At 48.0% G+C, this 19,723-nt stretch overlaps 1 protein-coding gene across 1 annotated transcript in view; it reads right to left on the bottom strand.

The window, feature by feature from the left end:
- Positions 1-474: 474 nt before the first annotated feature.
- Positions 475-19,723, bottom strand: part of LOC139051685 (O-acyltransferase like protein-like) — a 37,149-nt gene continuing 17,900 nt past the window's right edge. Inside the window, exons 3-7 of the mRNA XM_070528652.1 lie at positions 9,974-10,096; positions 8,776-8,896; positions 7,071-7,260; positions 5,534-5,676; positions 475-887 (exon numbers count right to left, since the gene is read on the bottom strand). Of these exons, the coding sequence (XP_070384753.1) occupies positions 666-887; positions 5,534-5,676; positions 7,071-7,260; positions 8,776-8,896; positions 9,974-10,096 (799 nt within the window). The 3' untranslated portion in view covers positions 475-665. The remainder of the gene's footprint in view (positions 888-5,533; positions 5,677-7,070; positions 7,261-8,775; positions 8,897-9,973; positions 10,097-19,723) is intronic.

Raw genomic sequence — 19,723 nt, 5'->3', positions numbered from 1 at the left:
AAGTTAGGACAATGCGTGCAATGCGCTGCAGACTTGGCGCAACGCGGAAATTAGCATCGGCGATGGCTGCAATGTCGCTTCTCTCGTTTCCGCTTTTTTTTCTGAAATCTTGGTAATATTTTGCTGAAGAATCTACAATTGACAGACACAACTTATTCTGCTTCGAGCTTCGAGCGTGACCAACACCTGCAGGTGGTTAACATATTACTTATGTCCAGTTTCAGTGAGGGAACAGCAGCTACAATACAGTGGCTATTAGAAATGCAATCACGTTCTACCAAAACACGAATGTGCAGTGTTTTTCCTCCTATCAAATCGCCTCCCAGAAAGGCGGAACTGGGAAAGAGCAACTTCCTTAGGACTGGTGCTTCGCAGCGCTGTGGAGGTGCGGGAATTAAAGGCCCGTAGACGGTCGAGAGTGTACGTTTGACACCTTCAGTTTCACCTCCCACAGTCCAGCCTTAAATATGTGACATCTTCGGGATTTTCTTCAACAGGTGTTTGCTGCTTTTTTAATAGTAGCTTTCTGGTGAGTGCAACGGGAGATAAGAAAGGAGAAACAAAAATTTCACACGTCTCTCATCAATGTGTAAGCGTAAGGCAGCGGTAGTGGTGCTATAGGACATAGCCGAGGTCGCTCAAGCATCGCCCCATGTGCAGCGTGGTCAGAGCTTCTCCTTGGCGAACGCCGGATTCTCTTGCCCCTTGTCGAGCCAGTGGCGTTCTATGTGCGGCACCTGGACCATGGGTTCTGGAGGCGGCGGGCGCCTTGCGGCCAGCCGCTCCGACACAAGAGCCTCGAGGCGCACGAAGGGTTGCTCCAACAACAGCGAGAGCACGGCCGCGGCCACCAGGCTGAGCACGAAGTGGTGCAGCAGCACGTAGGCCTGCGTGGGGACCGGGTTTACGTGCAGATGAACGGCGACAGTAGGCATTTGGGTGAAAAATAATGGCGCATATCCACATTAATTTTTGCTCGTGGTAATTGGTTGCCACAGGATGGCGACCTTTGTTAACGACATGTTTACTGCATCGCGATTCGCCAGCGCTTGTGGCGGACCGCTTGCGAGTATGCGAAATGCTTTTTGAAGATGAGCCCAAGATGGATACTCATAGGACAGTAGGCTAGAGAACTTTATGAGAGGACACCAGCTAATTCGTAGTACCGAACATATTACCGGCGATGCATGGACGGCCAATGATTACACGTTGTCAATCAATCAATCAATCAATCAATCAATCAATCAATCAATCAATCAATCAATCAATCAATCAATCAATCAATCAATCAATCAATCAATCAATCAATCAATCAATCAATCAATCAATCAATCAATCAACTGTGTTTATTAAAGTGTCCAGGAATAACCTCGAGGGCCTTGGTGCTGGCGCACTCGGCAAAACAATGCACAGGAAGAACAATTGGAAGCTCACACACACACATACACACAAACACACGCTCGCACACATAAAAAAGAATAATAATCTTGCTAATACAGATTTTAACAGAGCATAACATGTGTACACGAAGAGAATACAAAGCAGACGAGGAGAAACAGAGGAAAAGATTACAGAATGACGGAACACACAGCAGATATGAGTTTTTGTTCAGTTATTGAAATACGTCTGCAACTCCTTTCAGGATAATATTAGCATTAGGCAAGATGATATGCAGGCACCCTGAATGAGCGTTGTATACATCGCCTGCACTATAGAAAGAGGGTCACAAGACCCTGAAGGCTGAAAGGCGCGCTGTTTCCTTGTGCCTTTCTGCGGGATGTAAAAGCACACATTGGAAAGCAAGTGCGAGCCGCAGATTTTTCCATGTTATAATTCGTGAGGAAAAATAACATCCGATTTATTGCGTGTACTGGTGAGAATAGGTAACGTGAGTGTCTGTGTTAGCTCCATGGAGATGGAAGGCTTTTGACAGAATCGATGTTTAAATATAGATGTGAACTTTTCTTGCAATTTTTCGATAAGTTCACAATTTGACCTACAAGTGCCACCCCAAACCACGGAGGCGTACTCAAGACATGGAAGGCATACGCTCTTATGTGAAGTTACAAATGGCCCAGCCTGTTGGAAGTCTGTCGTCAGCCGACATAATGTGCCGAGCGTTCGAAGCGCATGCTGCCTCGTCTGTTGAGCGCGGGGCGAGAAATTCAAAGAGCTTTCGAAGCACACTCCAAGGTCCTTCGTTCCCTGAGCTCCTGGCAGGAGAACATCTTTAACACTATAGGGAAATAAAGTCCTGCTAGCCTTCCGGGTAAACCTTGCAATTTTGTTTTTGATGCATTTACAACCAGCTTGTTTTCAGCGCACCCTGACGCAAAATTTGCAATGTTCTTCTGAAGAGCGGCGTAATCATCAACAATTTTTAACGGGTTGAAAAACTTTGCGTCATCAGTATATAACAAAATTAAAGAGTTTTGAATGACTGTCGAAACGTCGTTAATGATCAGCGAGAAAAGAAGAGTGCCCAAGACAGACCCTTCAGTAACTCCACTTGCAACTGCATAAAGTTCTGACAACTGACCCTTCACGATAACGTAGCAGTAATGGTCATGTCGGGAGTTTCTTATCAGCGCTGTGACAGAGTGGCGCAGATCAAGTTGTGTCAACTTTGGAAGGAGTATTTTGTGGCATACAACATCAAACTCCTTACTGAGGTCAAATTGAATGTCATCAAGCTGTTCTTTCCTATACAAGGCTTGAGAGGCATGCATAATGAAGCTAATAAGGTTGGTAGTCGTGGAGCATACCGATATGAATCCATGCTGCTGAGGAATGATAGTATATTTATTATAGGATGGAATTATTCAGTGTAGAGTTGACTCGAATAATTTAGATGCTGTGCATAGAAGAGAAATAGGCCTGTAGATACTCGCAGCAGTTTTTACCCATGACTTAAAACACTGGAACGACCCGCGCTGTTTTCCAAGCCTTTGGGAATATGTTCGTCTTTAAAGCAGAATGAAAAATACAAGTAAGCAATGGGACAAGAAGTACCGTGCGTCTTAATCAAAGCAGGTGGAATGTCATCAGGACCACACGAAAAAGACGATAATAATAATAATAATAATAATAATAATAATAATAATAATAATAATAATAATAATAATAATAATAATAATAATAATAATAATAAACTTATAAACTTATTGCTGTGATTTCGGCCCGACGAGGCTCGTATTTAGTAACCAGTTCATTTACAAGTGAAAGCGGTTCCGTGCCGGTTGACTATATATAGTGCCGTTAAATCAAGACAGCGAAGCGAAAAGGAAACGAATGGAACGTTCAGCGAATGGAATTAAATGTGGCTGCAGTCTGCAGAGAACTTGAGTGGCATCTCATTGCTTCTCTCCATCGCAAAGCTATTTATATCTATTTTCATATGTTGAATTATGTTCGAATCGGTAACTTCATGTCAACGTCTCCTGCCCTTTCTTTTCTTTCCCTATCGAATTGGGCAGCAAATTTGTCAAGTTTTAGGCTGTGAAACTAAAAGAATTGTTCACAGTGACATATTCGGATATGAAAGTAACTACTCGGGAATTTATCTTTAGGGAAAGCTGCGACGCAACTTTGGAACAAAATCACCAAAGAAGGACATAATGGACATAATGTTATGAACATTTGTTAACCCGCCGTGGTTGCTCAGTGACTATGGTGTTGGGCTGCTGAGCGCGAGGTCGCGGGATCGAATCCCGGCCACGGCGGCTGCATTTCTATGGGGGCGAAATGCGAAAACGCCCGTGTGCTTAGATTTAGGTGCACGTTAAAGAACTCCAGGTGGTCGAAATTTCCGGAGTCCTCCACTACAGCGTGCCTCATAATCAGAAAGTGGTTTTGGCACGTAAAACCCCATAATTTTAAACTTTTGTTGAACAATATGTGCATAAGAAAGAAGTCAGCATCTTCTATATGCAATTCTGAATATCTAAGTCACCGCAAGCTTTTTTACTGAATGAAAGAAGGTCAAGGAGCAACGTTACTTATAATTTTTGAACCCTCGAAGAAAAGCAGCAGGGGGAAAAGTCTTGGTGTTCGGAGAGGAGAGCGCTGGGTAGTTCGTTACGACACAAGCTTGAACACGTCTGACCTAATAGAAGAGCTTGCGGTCGCGAAATCTACGTCTGTTCGCCAAACTCTTGAACCTCACTGGAATTGAAGTTCCATGAGCCTTTTTTAGCACCCCCCCCCCCACTCTAAGTTTGAATTGCTGTTAAAGCTACCGGCTTGAATACACAATTTTATACGCTCATCATTCCAAATGGAGCGTTCCATGAACTATTTCTCTCGTGATACAACTTCTGTGCTCGTTGTTCGAAGTCTGAAGTCCACTTCACTCGTTCGCCACTCTGCATAGTACCATAAGGTCAGTCTGTCTCATCGCGCAAAGGTGCATCGCTTCGACATCCACAAGCCTTTGCTCTCACAGCCAGAGCTGTGAGGCTCTGCGCGCCTCCGTTTAAAAGCAACTTCCTTTGCAAATAACCTTGGCTCCACTCAATGATGGAACTTGTGCAACAGTTGTGGCTGGCCATCCTATCGCAATGATTACCTGTGCATGTCACCCCTAGTGTGTAACGCTCTAAAAGTTACAGCTTTGAAGGCATTCCGAAATCACGAGTCGAGGATTTACGACCGTTCAGTAACAACAAAAAATGAATAATGCGTTTGTCAACATATACCAAGTGACACGAGCAGTGCGTTAATCATAATTACACTTGAGTTTCACCGCTGTTGAGCCTTCCAGACATGGCAGAAATTCATTGTTCTGGTCACGACGGATTGAATGAATACACCCCTTTAATCGGCATAGCTTTATTTCCAAAAGTCGAAGTGTTGAGGTAGAGTTCAAATCAAAATGAAGACTTTCGGTTCCGGGCATGACCAACTGAAGCGCAAGTCACAAGCTGCAGAAAGCTATCTTTCTAAATAATTATGCTATACGCGCGGTTTTTCTTTGAATACGGATATGTGAGATTCCGTGTGCGTCGTGGAAGGTAGCCCTTGATCAATGCTGGGCCCTGATTCGCGAATCGTTTATTACCAGCGAGTTGTTCCTGAAAGCAGCAACTGCTAATAGTGAGAGGAAACGAAATTAAAGCAACGCCCGGCCGATGAATAAAATCCCTTCCAAATGTATGGTGCGGGCATGTGGGCAAGTGTATGTGTGTCTGCATGTGCATCAGTGATATAAACGGTGCTGCTCGAAGCGCGCGACAGTGAATGGGGAGGGGGGGGGAGGCTACTTCCGTCATTTCGCTCTGATCAGTGCATTTTCGCAGATTCATTTCTATTAAATGTGATTACAATTCGTATTTTTTTACATGCTCGTAAATTGGTCAAAGGGCCGTGGCAAAACGTGACTATGAAACTAACGGCTGCTTAGGGAAAAAAATGGCACAGCTAACAACAGGGGTCGTCGGATAAATATACTTTCATGGTAGCACCCCTGTTCCGTGTAAATGCCAAAACTGCGCACCCTCTCGCGTTTGTGAGCAATTGATGTGCGTTTACTGACCATGGCGTCGTAGGAGAGGTAGTAGGCGTGCTCCCGGACTCCGTTCGAGTAGGCGATGACAAGCGGGCCGACCATGTAGAGCGAGCAGAGGAGACGGCTCAGTGGCTGCCAGCACTTGAGCGACAGCAGATTATTCAGCCAGCCTGCATCGCCGACGAGCGGCCGTATAATGTTTATGATGTGGAAATAGGGAAAAAATAACGAATAACAGTCAGCTGCAGTGTTATTAGCTTGCCGTCATGAGTATCCCACTGATTGTCGACAGTCATGTATAAAAATATGGAGGCATATTGACGCAGTCGGGGTGCTAGGAAGCACACAGGTCTTTACTTCCTCTTCGACACTAGCCTCCGCACACCAAGCAGTAACTAAGGTGCTGCCAGGTAACATTCGTGGAAAACAAAGCAATACAAATAACAGCCAAACAAGTTGTAAACAACTACCAAAGAAAGAAGACTTCAAGGAAGTACCGTGAAGGTGACGGTGAGTAATGGGGCCCATATGCTCATTATCTATGCATCTAACTTATTTGTCACGAAGCTTACTGCTTGCAAAATAAGTATATGTGGGGAATGGAGAGACTGACCGGCATCCAAGGCATTGGGCTGCTTGTGTCAAGAATGTAAATTTTGTTGTATGCCTTTGTGTGATCTTAAATTGATAATTTGCAGTGTCCATTCTATCGAGAGTACGCAGGATGACCATATTTAAGTCGTAGGGAAATTGAAAGAATAGCTCGCCGCGGATAACATCATTCTAACGAAGATGTTCACCTAGCGGACATGTACAATTTGGCTGCTGCTGATTGGCTGGGCTGGGGTACCAGCGATAACAAAACACGCACCTACAACCAGTTTTCCTCTGACTGGTTCCGTTCCGCCCTGTCAGCAGCGGCGGAAATGGACGGCGTACTAAGTGGCCGCTTACAGAATACCTCCCACCCCATCTTAAATCAAACGGGCATTGGGACACATGAACTGATGCCGGCGCGGCACAGATGCATGCGCCCGGTTTCGTCCTTTCGTACTCTTCTTAGCGCGCAAGTGTTTCGCCGCTTTGGTGCATCCTTCTTCTTTAGCGTCCGCGTAGGATACAGTCAGTTATCTATTCACAAATGCTCCGTAGGCATTGCGGTAAATTTGCTTTTCTATCCCATTGAAAGGCCTATTATGTGCCAGGCGAAACATGTCAGTGCAATGTGGGCGAGGGGCCGACGCTATGGCTGCGCAGGGCAGAGGCAAAGCACTAACAGCGCGGACGCCGTGAAATTTCATGCGCTTAGCAATGATGAGCTTCGAATCAGGCTATCTCTGTGTCATATTAGACGCACCAACACCTCGGCCGAGGCACTTCGGACACGCCGGAGGAGAAATTGAAGCTTCACCGTTTCGCCGATATAACCGCAACTGTCACCCAGTGGATTTGCCCGCTTGCAGAGGCACAAAACGACGACAGATGACGAGCGGTACACAGCGGCCCCGTCTATAGTGTGCGTCTATACGCGTTCCTATAACAAAGCGCGTGGATGATGACGTACCACCATAACCGTGGGCACAGGCGACGACCACCCAGCAGATGGAAGTGGCCCAGAGGACTCGCGAAAAGGCGCCGTACGCGGCCGACGCCTCGGTGCTGGGTAACTCCAGGCCGCGGTTCCACTTGAACGGTGCGTGGATGAGAGCTAACAGGGTACCCAGGCAGCACAGCCAGCCAAGAAGCACCAGCCCCTGCGCAGGGTGGGACGCACTCTCTCTGGTGGGTGTCGTTGCACTCATTCGGGTGCACGACGTACGAGTGCAATCTAAGCCAACCTGTCACTGGCCACCATGTGCTATACGAAATGTGCGGGTTGTTCAAAGTGAACATCGGTATTATTTAAATATACCGGAGCTTTACACTTAGGTAGAACCAACTGCACGATGCGTAGCAACGCGCAGCATAGCAACGGCTCGGATATGCTGTCGCAAAGCTTCTCGCTCTTAAAAGCTGTTTGTCGTTGGCAGGTCGCCTTACATAGTAAAATACTGAACATTACGATAGGCTGACAATATAGCTTTGACGGAACCCATATTCACAACATAGTTATTGCTTTAGAGCTGTTCGTAAAGAACATACGCCAGCCAATTGTGACAATGGACATATTAGCAAGCGCGGCCGGTCGCAAACAGCCGTTACAAAGTAAAGGCTTCTCGAATTCAGCCTCAGCACCTTTTCTTCCGTCCAATTATTTGTCTACCCGAAACAATAAATCAGCACCTTATTCGCGGTTTTTCTGAGATGTCACCTAAATAGTTACTGAGTGCGTTGATAAACAGCCAAGCCGTGCAAATGAGTCTAATGAGCCAACATTTACGTTGCAAGCTACGAAAGTAAGCTGCCAGCTGAATAGAAAGGAAATGCCGTCCAGCCACAAACCGTCTGTAGGTGAGATGCGGCTTGCCTTCACGAGTGGCTTTTGGATGTTAATGCTAGAACGAACGCAAGTGAACGCGGGGAAGTGTGAGCAGGCGCGGGCGGGGAGGGGGGGCAGTATAGTACATGCATGCATGAATGTAACTGGAGAGTCATTGCCACCTAGTTTTGTTGAAGTATGGTCCTCGGAGCTGATAAGGAACGTCTTGATCAAACGTTCAGGTTAATATGTTAGGCAATATGTTCGACACTTCTCGATTGCTTATCCATCTAATGGGAAATGCACGCACGCTAACAAACACAGCGAGTGATTTATTCCCATTGGGGCCTGATAGAAGTAAGGGTAACACTTTGGGCTAATTCGTTTCTGTAAAATTCATGTCTAATAGCAAAAAAACAAGAAAAAACAGCTGACATACGATAGATAATGTATGATAGGTGTATGCAATATTTTATATACGCGTAGGCGACTTTGTTAGGCTGGAAGATTTGGGACATATTAGCCGGAAAGCCCAGTGTATTTGATGCTTAACTAGACACCAACGTTGAATGAATTGTTGTTTTTAATGATGACACGGCCATGGGTATTGAAGCTCAGTATAGTGTTTGTACCTTGCTGAAGGAGGTCTCTGTAACTATGGGCTCTACGCTTTCTTTTTTGTATGCTGAGACGCAGGTTCTACTGAAAATTGAGCATTGGGTGATGTATGTTCATTTGTTTTCGGCTAACGCATCAACTGCACTGCCACCTCAACAACCAAACATAAGCTTTCGCTGCACTAGCTCGTACCGAATGACGACTCAAACTATACATTGAAATGATCGGTCACCTTGTTGATGGTGATCTTCTTCCGGTGGGAGAGAAGCTCGCCCGCCAGCGTTCCCAAGAAGAAGGCACCGACTCTTGTGTAAGGCCGCACGTAGATCATTTCCGCGTAGGTGTCCCGCGTTCTAGAAGTTTTCGGGAAAATCAATCAATCAATCAATCAATCAATCAATCAATCAATCAATCAATCAATCAATCAATCAATCAATCAATCAATCAATGTTTAGCGGTCTTAGTGGCTACTGTAAGACCGCTATACATTGATAACAATTTAATAAAAGTGAAAAAAAATTAATCAGTGCTCTTTCCAGTCCGTGAAGGTGGTCGAACAGCGAAGAAGTTACACCGAGTGTTACACCATGCAAATCAAACTTCGCAAGCAGTCTATATTGTAAATCTTTTGTTTCACGATTATCTCACCTCATTTTCACTTTTGCGTGCTTCGCATGATGAGCATGCTTTAGGAGTGCTTTTTTTTTGCGATTCGCCCAGTGTTTCCTTTTCTTTTGCGCGTGAGTCCATGTCGCAAGAAGTGCTGCAGCCACGCGCTCCTACACTCTAAGAAGAGTTTACATCCTTTCGAATGCCCCTTCTGCCACACAACGATAATCGTCATCTGCCTTGATGCGTTTCCTTTCTTTAACGCTGCGAGCCTTTCCAGTAAAGAATGGCTTGCGCGTTATCAGCATGATAGCATTCCCGACAGGAAAGTAGCGGGCGCGGCGTTTTCAAGTAAGGAAACTCATCAAGGCAGATGACGATTATAGTGGTGTGGCAGAAGGGGCACGCTAAAGGGTGTAAACTGTTCTTAGAGTGTAGTATCGCGTTTCAATCGCTGGGCACTGTTGGTTGGCCGCAAACCGCATACACAGCATTTGTTTCTTTCGCGGCAGGGTGGAATCAATGGTCGATAAATTCGATGCCGATCTGCCTCGATCGCAGAAAATGCACCATGTAACAACCGTATAAGATTCGCGTATACGATAGCATTCTAGCGGACAGAAAGGGGTCACTCCAACCCCTTTCCCCCTGTTGAGCTCTTTTTTCTTCTCCTGCTAGATTACGTGGCATCTTTTTAGCGAAATTCTTCAACGACGGCACAGCGTCCACATAAACAGCTTCGCTTTAAAAAGGACGTGGTACAGGTGCGCGGACGCTCATGATTTAAATTTTACTGCTGCAGAGCTGACGAAGGACCTTACCCGGGCTTGTACTCACGGAACAACCAGGTCGGTCCCAGGTCATGAAGCAATGTGAAGAGGAAGGTCAGTGCCATGGATGCCACGATGCCACTAATGGCCAGCACACGCCCCACCACTGGTCGACTGCGAGCGTTCGCAACCACGTGTGTATTACAATGGGGTAGTGGCTGACATTACTTCGAGAAACATCTAAAATGCACTTGTCGTCACCGATACAATAAACAGACGCGTTAGTGTAGTACACGCGTGGTCAACAGCAAGCGTAGGGCTAGTTTGCGTCCTTCGCGATACTCCTAAGCAAGCGCTGCCCACGAAGGCACCCATACGCTTTCAACTCGTTTGGTGAGAATGGATGCTGCAAGATAGTTGACTTGCTTGCAAAATAACGCAAGCTTTCTTGAGTTTTAATAAGGTAGAAAGTTGGATCGGTTGGTGTAGCATAGATCATAATTTGTAGGACCGACGTTTAGAAAGAACGAGGAAAAAAGGCACACACATTGCGCGGGAGTACTGGTGTTATCCCAGCGTCTCCAAGTGCCGGCCGCATGCTCTGGACCCTCTGCACAGGCTGCAAGCGCCAACTAGCGCCTCCCGCGCCGATGCAAAGTTACTCACCGCCTACGGCTCGAAGCAGCACTTACGAACACTTATCTCTGCCATGTTGGGAATGACCCACAGACTAACGTGGAACTTCTTGTGGATCGCAAGAAACCACCGAACACACGTGAATATGACCATCCAGCGCATTTCTCTATAGACACACTAAACCGACTGGACTCCAGAACATTTTCTGAGGCGAAATTCCTTGGACCGTGGCCACATCTGTCACTTGCGTCGAAAGTACAGTTTTTGGAAGTGCGCCAACATGAGCGACCATAATTACTTTGTTTAGCGCAAAACGGCAGACACAAGAAAGACGACAGGACAAAGCACCTTGTCCTGTCGTCTTGTGTCCGTTGTTTTGCGCTAAACAATGTAATTATGGATTCGCACCAACTAGCCCGCCAACGCATTGGGATGAGCGACCATGTGTCTTGTCCTGCGCATCCTTCTACGTGCACGCAGCATTCAGTCTCTTGCTCTTTGTACTCCTCTCATTTCCTTACTCCTCCCCCACCCCCACGTAGGGTAGCAGACTATATGATCCAGGGTTGACCTCCCTACCTTTACTATCCCGCACTCTCTCTCTCTCTACCTTAAATTTTTTTTTCTTCGGGAAGTTGTCTTGAAAAAAAGAAGTCCTCAGGGGGCCGTGGAGAGCAGACGTGTCTCAAATGGGCTCCCGCTTTTCGTGCTTCTCATCCTGGAACAAGGCCAACAACGAAGCCAAGTTTTGCACCGGTGCAACCAGCAAGACGAGAGAAATCGGCAGTCACTAGCCAGTTCCGGGTACATACACTTTACCTCAATATATCATACGGTATTCCCGACGACCGCACGCCCGCCCGGTCAAGCCTAACGCCAAAGCAGCTCCCGCAATCCCATCGTAAGAAACGCCGCCGCGCCGCGCGCTGCGTGAGCACGAGCGCTCGACCACGCCGCGCCGAAGAGCCCCTACGATGAGCCGAGAGACAGCTGCAGCAAGCGAAATATGAAAGAACCAGGAAGAAGATGACGCAAATGGCAATGCAAACAGACCGAGCGAAGAAAACACCGGTGAAGATTCCTGTAACTATCACGCAGAAAGTGGCCGAAGAAATGAAGCGGAAAGCGCCTGGACCACGAGAAACAAAAACGGAAGGGACACCGCGAATACAAGAACGCCAGCGAAAAAACCCAACCAATGAGCTGACGTCCAAAACAGCACCGTCACAGCAACAACGCAGACCAGGCTGGATGTCGTTCCTGCTACTCGACGACCTTATACATATAAATGCTACAAGCGTGAACGTCTTGTCTGATTTGGTTATGTGCCGCCAGCAGTAGTGCGACACGGGGTAAGAGAGAAAAAGAAAGAAGACGTTCGTCTAGCGATAACGGCAGCAGACGTTTTTCTATTATAAGGAAGCGACTATACTCGAAATCCCGCTTCACTCTATTGGTGTAACTTTATCAGTGCCTGTGATCCTATCTTCTGGAGCCTCCATTATTGGGTTCAGCCACAGAAATGTTTGCTTGGCAATCCAAAATTACCTAATTGAAACCAATCGATTTCCATGTTAGACTGATCGTCCTCCCTCCCAACCATAGCTTTCTTTTATTTCTTATCTATTAATAATTATAATTATTATTATATTAGTATTTTATACCCGGTTTTCTTCTGATTATTTCCTTCTTTTCTCCAAACACGAAACGTTTACTTTTAAATTCCACCGCTCAAATTGTTAAAGAGACCCTGGAACGATTTTGACGATTTTCCTCAAACGTACTGAGTCGTTAGAGTAGGTCCTTCTGATCATTAATTGACCCATCTAAGTGCTACGCGTAAAGCGTGTAATTTATTATAAGGTTTTAAAGATGCACATCGCTGCCGATCGCAGCACACTGCTCGGCGGAATTTTAAGCCGTCCCTACCCATATGACGGAAATCACCCATATGATGTCAGTGGGGCGAGCTATCCGATTGGCTGACCAGGGCGCGTGATCGATAATTTTTCCAACTTTACGGTAAACAAATAATGTTCGTAATAGCTGAAATGTTAGTTAATTTGCTTTTATAAAAAGAAAGTAACATAAAGAGAATGCACAAGAACAATTTTTCAGTACACTTAAGCACTTCCGGCACAGCAAGTGTCGTCTGCTTGTGTGACAACGTGCTCCGTCTTTGACTAGAGCTCCGCCGTCAGAGTCGGTCTGTCTTTTCGCGAGCGCTGTGATTCGACTTTGTTGCGTTGTGGACTGCAAACGTAGTGACTGGCAATATGTCAAGCTGCGATATTGTGTCCCTCTGCAAGCCAGTAGACGAGCGAACTGGCTGCAGCGCATCGGACTGCCGCTATCCGATCGGCGCCAGGATTTGCGCGATTGTGGCCGTCCTTTTACACCGGAAGATTACTAACGCAATAGCGCTTCGCGCGTGCGGTATTAGGGTAAACGCAAGCGCAAGGCTGTGTCCCCTTGCGTGTCGTTTCAGGGGATGAACAGAAGCGCAAATGTGAATGGTCTGCATGGTGCAGCCACCTGGTGGCATGGAGCTCAACCACACACAGTAGCAGTAACAAAACGTATTATTAGCTGCTGGTGTACATTTTTCGCAGGAGTGTAATCGTTAACACTTTACTTTTGTAAATGTTTAAAATGCTTTATACTTGGTCAGAGCAATACTAGCTCTTTCTTTGGATGGTTAAGCTCTGCGCCAACGGGTGGTTGGACCGTGGAGACCAATCAGGCAGCTCACGTACGTCTACGCTAAAGTTCCTTCATCAGCTTGAGTTTATGCCTTTACCGTTCCGTCGAAACTTCAGCTAGTGTATGATTACCGGAATACCAGACACGTTCGGCGCTACCACAGAATGCTCGCAAAGCACGCTGCTTCGATAGCTCTCGCTTGGGATCGACGGCCAAGCGGCTAGCGGAGAGGTTTCGCGCGGGCGGGCTTCAAAACAACCGGAAGTTGACGATGTCACGTCGCATCGTAAGGCAAACCAGTGAAGGCGGCGCTTAGCCCCGATTGCTTGGCGAACGAGTTCAGGAGGAAGAGCATGGCTAGGGAGGAGGGTAACTTGTAATCGCTTGTAGCTCCATTAATATGTAACCCTTCACTGAAATTGTGGTGCGAATGTTCCACTTAAGCTGTACCCTACGCGTCTACAAAATTTGTCCGAACCGTTTCAGGGGCCCTTTAGCTCCCTTGTTATTATTATTATTTTTTATGGGCCTAATTGAACCACCCGATTCTTGGTCACTCCCCCACTGTGGGTATGTGCCACGGCCACTCAGGACAACAACAACAACCTCGGCTGGCGCTCAGGACTGTCGGTTGCGTCCCAATAAACCCGGAAGCGAAGATCTTGGGAGCCTGGCCTCACAGTTCATTAGCGCAGAAAGCAGTTCGAGCGCTTTTTCACTACCTGAAGGCTACAGACTTGAGTGCCCGACTATAGACATCCTACACCTAAGTTCTCTCTCTTTCTCTTTCACTCTCCATTCCCTTGCCCCCGTGTAGGGTAGCAAACTGGACTCAGTCCGGTTAACCTCCCTGCTTTTCCTTCTTCCCTTCTCTCTCTCTCTCTCTACACTCAGAGATTAGCCCGTAACAGAGTGGTGGAGGTGCTGGGTACACGACGTCGCCGTACTACGGAGTCGCAACCGCTTGACCTTCGCCGGAGCCGCCGTCTAGCCGATCTCTCACCGACAATGGTCATCCTGCAGTAAAACGGAGGACCAGACCTGGAGCCAGTTTCAACCGCGCAAGGGTCTAAGCCAGCGGCTGCCGCACACCATGGAAGCACGTTCGTTCGCGGGAAGAGCGGGAGAAGACGTGGACGAGCGGCTTACGCACTACCATCGGGTGAGCCTATATAACCACTGCAACTCGGTCACGAAGCTTGACAACGTCGTCTTATTTTTGAGAGAAACCGCACAGATGTGTCTCGAGAATCACGAAGAGTCCTTAACAACATGGGAACTCTTTGTTGACAAAATAGAACCGTCTACCACCCGTAAGCTGGTCTAGACCTCGCCAAATGGAGCACCGTCGCAGTCATGCACGCCGTCGGCAGAGTGAGTGGACTATCGCAGCAAGATTTCAATGACAAAGTATGCTTGCAAGATCAGAGAAACGAACATTTAATCATCGCAAGCACAAGGAGGACGCCAGAATGCTAGTCAGCATCAATAGCGTACAGCTCGAAGGCACTTACAACGTCAGAGGCGTCATCAACAGCCTCATACCAGGAACCTGCACCGCAGAACTCATGGCAGAAGTCCGAGAACCGCAAAATACACCGTTCTTCACGCTCGAATGGGGGCGCTGCGAGCTGTCAAGGAGAGTGGACGCATTTCACGTCGGCTCCATCGAATCGATGTCCTGCCGCCAAAAATTTGTTCTGCACCGCCCGAAACCAGTTGGACTACATCCGTGAAGTCACCAGGAACCCGTGAACATCGTTATTATCCAGGTGGGCCAATTTTTGGCAGTTCTACGGGACTCTCTTCTTCAACCACGCGAACGCCGTAGGCGCGGTAGCCGCGGACGCGGCACCAGACGCGGCCTCCATGGCTCTCGTACGGGGCTATGACCCAGACAGCATGCGAGAAATGGAGCTTTCGACCGCGGAGACGCCAGTTTTTGATGAAACTACGGAGTATACCATCCAGAAAAAGTTAGAACAATGGGAGCGAGCAACCTCGACGCGCGCCCGTTCCGAACATCAACGCAGCCACGGTGGCGGCAGTGACGGCCACGTCAACACTCTGGCTCTTGGCAAGCACGCTCAAAGTAAACGCTGGAAGCCACAAGTCATGCCGAAATTCGGAGCGGAAGACGCTGTAGTCGTCATCAAGCCAAAGGGAACGCTGAACCTCGCACAATTTAAGGGCAGCAACCAGATCGGGGAAGCAACGTACGCTGCTGCCGGCATTCCGCGGGCGTCGCAGGCGCTCGCTATTTGGCCGGCCTGGGACCAGAATATAATTATTATTGGCATCAAGAACGCCCAACTTATTCGTCAGGTCCTTGCGATCGGACAGCTCTAACTCGGAGGACAGGCCCGAGTGGTTCAAGCCTACCTCAAGTCATCGGACAACACAAGCCGTGGTGTTATTCAAGTGGATCCCACAGCCACTGAAGCGGATATTACTCAAGCCATTTATTCCCCAGAGGCTCCAGTAGTAGGAGTCCGAAAATTAGGAGAGACCAACGTAGCAGCGATCACGTTCGAGGGCCGGAGGGTGCCTTTCAACGTTTATTATTGGGGCGAAGCTGTGCCGGTTCGCCTCTACCGCAAGACGACGCCAGCCTTTCCCCGCTGCGGCACGATCGGACATCGCGCCGATGTTTGCCCTAATCCACAGGCCGGTCGATGCCAGGCTTGCGGCGAGACGGATCTAGAAGAGGGCCATGAGTGTCAACCCAGCTGCCTCATTTGCGGGGGCCCTCATGCCACGGGATCAATTCAGTGCACGCAAAAGTACAGGAGAGGCGGTGCTGGAACTGGGACCAAGCGGAAGCCCGTCCATGGAAAAGCCAGTCAGCAATATCACTCCAGGAACGCTGGAGGGAGCGAAGCCCCCGACCTGCAAGCTCGGACGCAGGGGGCGACTCCTTCGCCTCGACCGCATGCAGGAGCCTTCAGAGGGGGCCCCAAAGGAGGCGGGCGTCCAGCAGACAAGCACGATGGGCCAGAGCCAGAACACAGTCCCGGGAACAAAACGAGCAGCAACAAGGTGAGCTGGGCCAGTGTGGTTGCTTCCCCTCCCCTCACGTTGGCTAATGAGAGACTTAGGGCTGAGAACGAAAGGCTCAAACTAGAAATACAACAACTTAGAAGACGGCAGCGAACGATACAGGAAACTCTAGAGCACTTCAGGTACGCTCAGCTCAGGCGATGGAGGAGGACAACCCTCCCCCGCTGCCGTCAGGTAGTGCGACTAAGTCACCCCCTCGTATGTCAGAATTCGGCCGAGGAGCGTCGGGCGGCAGCGTAGCGTTGGCGGCTGCACCCTCGACAGAGGAGTGTACCACACGCGCAGATGTGGACGCAATTACAAATAAATTCAGTTCATGGATAGAAAGCATGGAAAAGCGCATGCGAGAGGAAATCGAGAAAATGGAATGTCGCATGCTACCAAGCCTACAGGCTAGCGTAGAAACAATTGAAGAGACGCTAAGCAAAAAAATTGAGCAGAACTTACAAGGAATGACAGAGCAGACAATTCAAAAAATGTTAGAGCCGCATCTCTCAAAACTCCATGCTTACGAGATTAGGATTGACCGTAAGTTACAAGAATTCGCTGAATGCTCGCGCACTAAGACACCCAGATTGACAGGAAAAATGGGCACCAGGCAGATTGCGTCTGATGATGCGCTTGACCTGAGTAAAGAACAAGGACTGACCTCTTCCAGTTTGCATTATGGCTCGTCAAACTAAGTTAACAATATTACAATGGAACTGCAGGGGTTTTAAACGTAAGCGGGAATCTCTGCAACACTATGTGGACTGTCTAGATGAGAGACCGGATGTAATCGCGTTACAGGACGTTAATGCCGCAGTTAAACTCAGGTCGTACAGTACGCATCAAACTAACACTTCGACTTGCATACTTGTACATAAAGACAGTACGGCTTCAACTGTAGACCTCGAACTTAATGCTGAAATAGAACATGTGTTTATTCGTATCCTCCCTAACACTCGTTCCAGTAAAGGGGCGTACGTACTTAACATATACAGCCGCCCTAAACACAGGACAGCAGTCTTTGACGAAATTTTTCGGAAAGCAATGCAGGCTGCAAAAACTGCGCCTCTCATTATAGTGGGGGATTTTAACGCGCACAGCTTTCTTTGGGGTTACAACAATGAAAACGTAAAAGGCAGGAAACTGGCAGCAGCAATATCGGATATGGCTCTTACTATTCTGATGGACCCGCAGCATTCTACAAGAATAGGCAATAGCGTTTCAAGGGACACATGCCCAGATTTAACGCTAGTCAAAAATGTTAAAAATTGCGAGTGGCAAAATACGCACGAAACCTTAGGCAGTGATCATTATATACTCCGAATTCGCCTAGACCCCAACAAGCATCGTAAACACAGGGGACAAGCTCGGCTTACGAATTGGTCGCTTTTTCGAGAGTTCGAGGGTCCTCAGCTCGACTCGCCTATTGAGGATTATGAGCAATGGGCTGAGTCACTTCTAGCTGCCAGAGAGAAAGTCACGAGAACGCTGCACACCTCAGAGGATGTCCCGGCAGTCGACAACCACCTTCTCCACCTCTGGGAGGCCAGGAGAGGCCTCACCAGAAGGTGGAAAAAGCAAAAACACAATCGCAAGCTTAAAATCAAGATTGCTGAAATTACACGACAAGCGGAGGAATACGCGTGGACCTTAGCCAAAAACAACTGGCTAATCAAGTGCGACTCATTAAGAGGTGGGCTTGGCGTCAAGTCTACGTGGAGCCTACTGCGATGCCTCATCGAACCCAGCAAGACGAGCGGAGAGCAGCAGCGGAAGCTCAAGAGAGCCCTCCACGGCTATGAGGGTACGGATGAGCAGCTGGTAGCAGCCCTGACGAGCAAATACCTCTGTACGACCAAAGATGACGAGCCTGTGTTGCAGTATGAAGGCAAAGATAATCCAGAACTCGACAGAGACTTCGAAGTAGAAGAAATACAGGCGGCGCTACTAACCATGAGAAGAAGTACGACGCCAGGACAGGACAAAGTTACAGTCGGCTTGCTCGCCAACATGAACAAGAAGATGCTAGGCCAGCTGACGGATTATATCAATGAGTGTTGGAGAGCTGGCAAGCTGCCCCTGGCGTGGAAATCGGCAGACGTCAGCTTTATCCCTAAGCCGGGCAAAGAGGTAAATATTAACAACCTCCGTCCTATTTCACTCACGTCATGTGCCGGCAAGCTGATGGAGAAAGCAGTGCATGCCAGACTTTCAGCGTATTTGGAGGAAAACGATTACATGCCCCACACCATGTTTGGCTTCAGGTAGCCCCTATCCACGCAAGACGTACTGCTGCAGCTCAAGATGGAAGTTATTGACCCACCCAACAAACGCAGTAGCAGAGCCATCTTAGCCCTAGATCTCAAGGGCGCTTTCGGTAATGTGAAGCACTCAAAGATCCTGGAGAACCTGCGGAAGACACAGTGTGGAAGAAGGACTTTTGAATACATCAGAGACTTCCTACTAGACAGATAGGCTCATGTAAAAATCGGAGATTTTAGGTCCCAGCCAATCCCTATGGGCACCAGGGGTACGCCACAAGGAGCCGTCCTCTCCCCTCTGCTCTTCAATATTGCTCTTATAAATTTGCCTGAGCAACTCGATCGCATAGAAGGAATTCGGCACGCCCTCTATGCAGATGACATCACGGTCTGGGTGACGAAGGGCAGTCTGGGGCAGATGGAAGAGACGGTCCAAGAGGCTGCTTCGACAGTCCAAAAATATGCTGAGGAGTGCGGACTGCGCTGCTCTCCGGAAAAATCGGCACTTCTAATCATGCGCAAACGAGAAGATGAAGCCCCGGTCAAAATTAGGGTGCATGACGCTGCGATCTCTGAAGTGGACACAGTGCGTATCCTGGGACTACTGGTTAACAACAAGGGTGTCAACGCAGCAATGATTACTCAACTCCGTACATCATGCGAACAAGTAATGCGAATGATCACACGTATCACCAATAAAACGAGAGGGATGATGGAGAACGACACTCTTCGATTGGTCAAAGCCTTTATACTCAGCAGAATTGTGTACGTAGCTCCGTACCTTCGGATGAGGAGGTGCGATTTAAAACATTTCGATGTCATGATCAGAACAGCATATAAGAAGGCACTAGGACTGTCGGTCAAAACATCTACAGAGCGCTTATTGCAGTTGGGGGTGCACAACACAACAGATGAGATAATTGAGGCCCACCTGTTAAGTCAATATGCCAGATTGGCAGGAACGAAAACAGGACGCAAGGTACTAGAGGACCTAAATATCGGCTGTCCTTACTATACGGCAACAAGACAAGACATTCCGAAAGAGTGGAGGGGCAAATTCGCGACACTGCCCCTTCCTAAAAACATGCACCCAGAATATCATCAAGCAAGGAGGAGGGCAAGAGCCAAGAAGATGGACCAGATCTATTCTAAA

This window comes from Dermacentor albipictus, unplaced genomic scaffold (genome assembly GCF_038994185.2).
Source record: "Dermacentor albipictus isolate Rhodes 1998 colony unplaced genomic scaffold, USDA_Dalb.pri_finalv2 scaffold_13, whole genome shotgun sequence".
Taxonomy (NCBI): domain Eukaryota; kingdom Metazoa; phylum Arthropoda; class Arachnida; order Ixodida; family Ixodidae; genus Dermacentor; species Dermacentor albipictus.
Note: the sequence above shows the minus strand (reverse complement) of the source record. Positions and strands in the feature narration are given on the sequence as shown.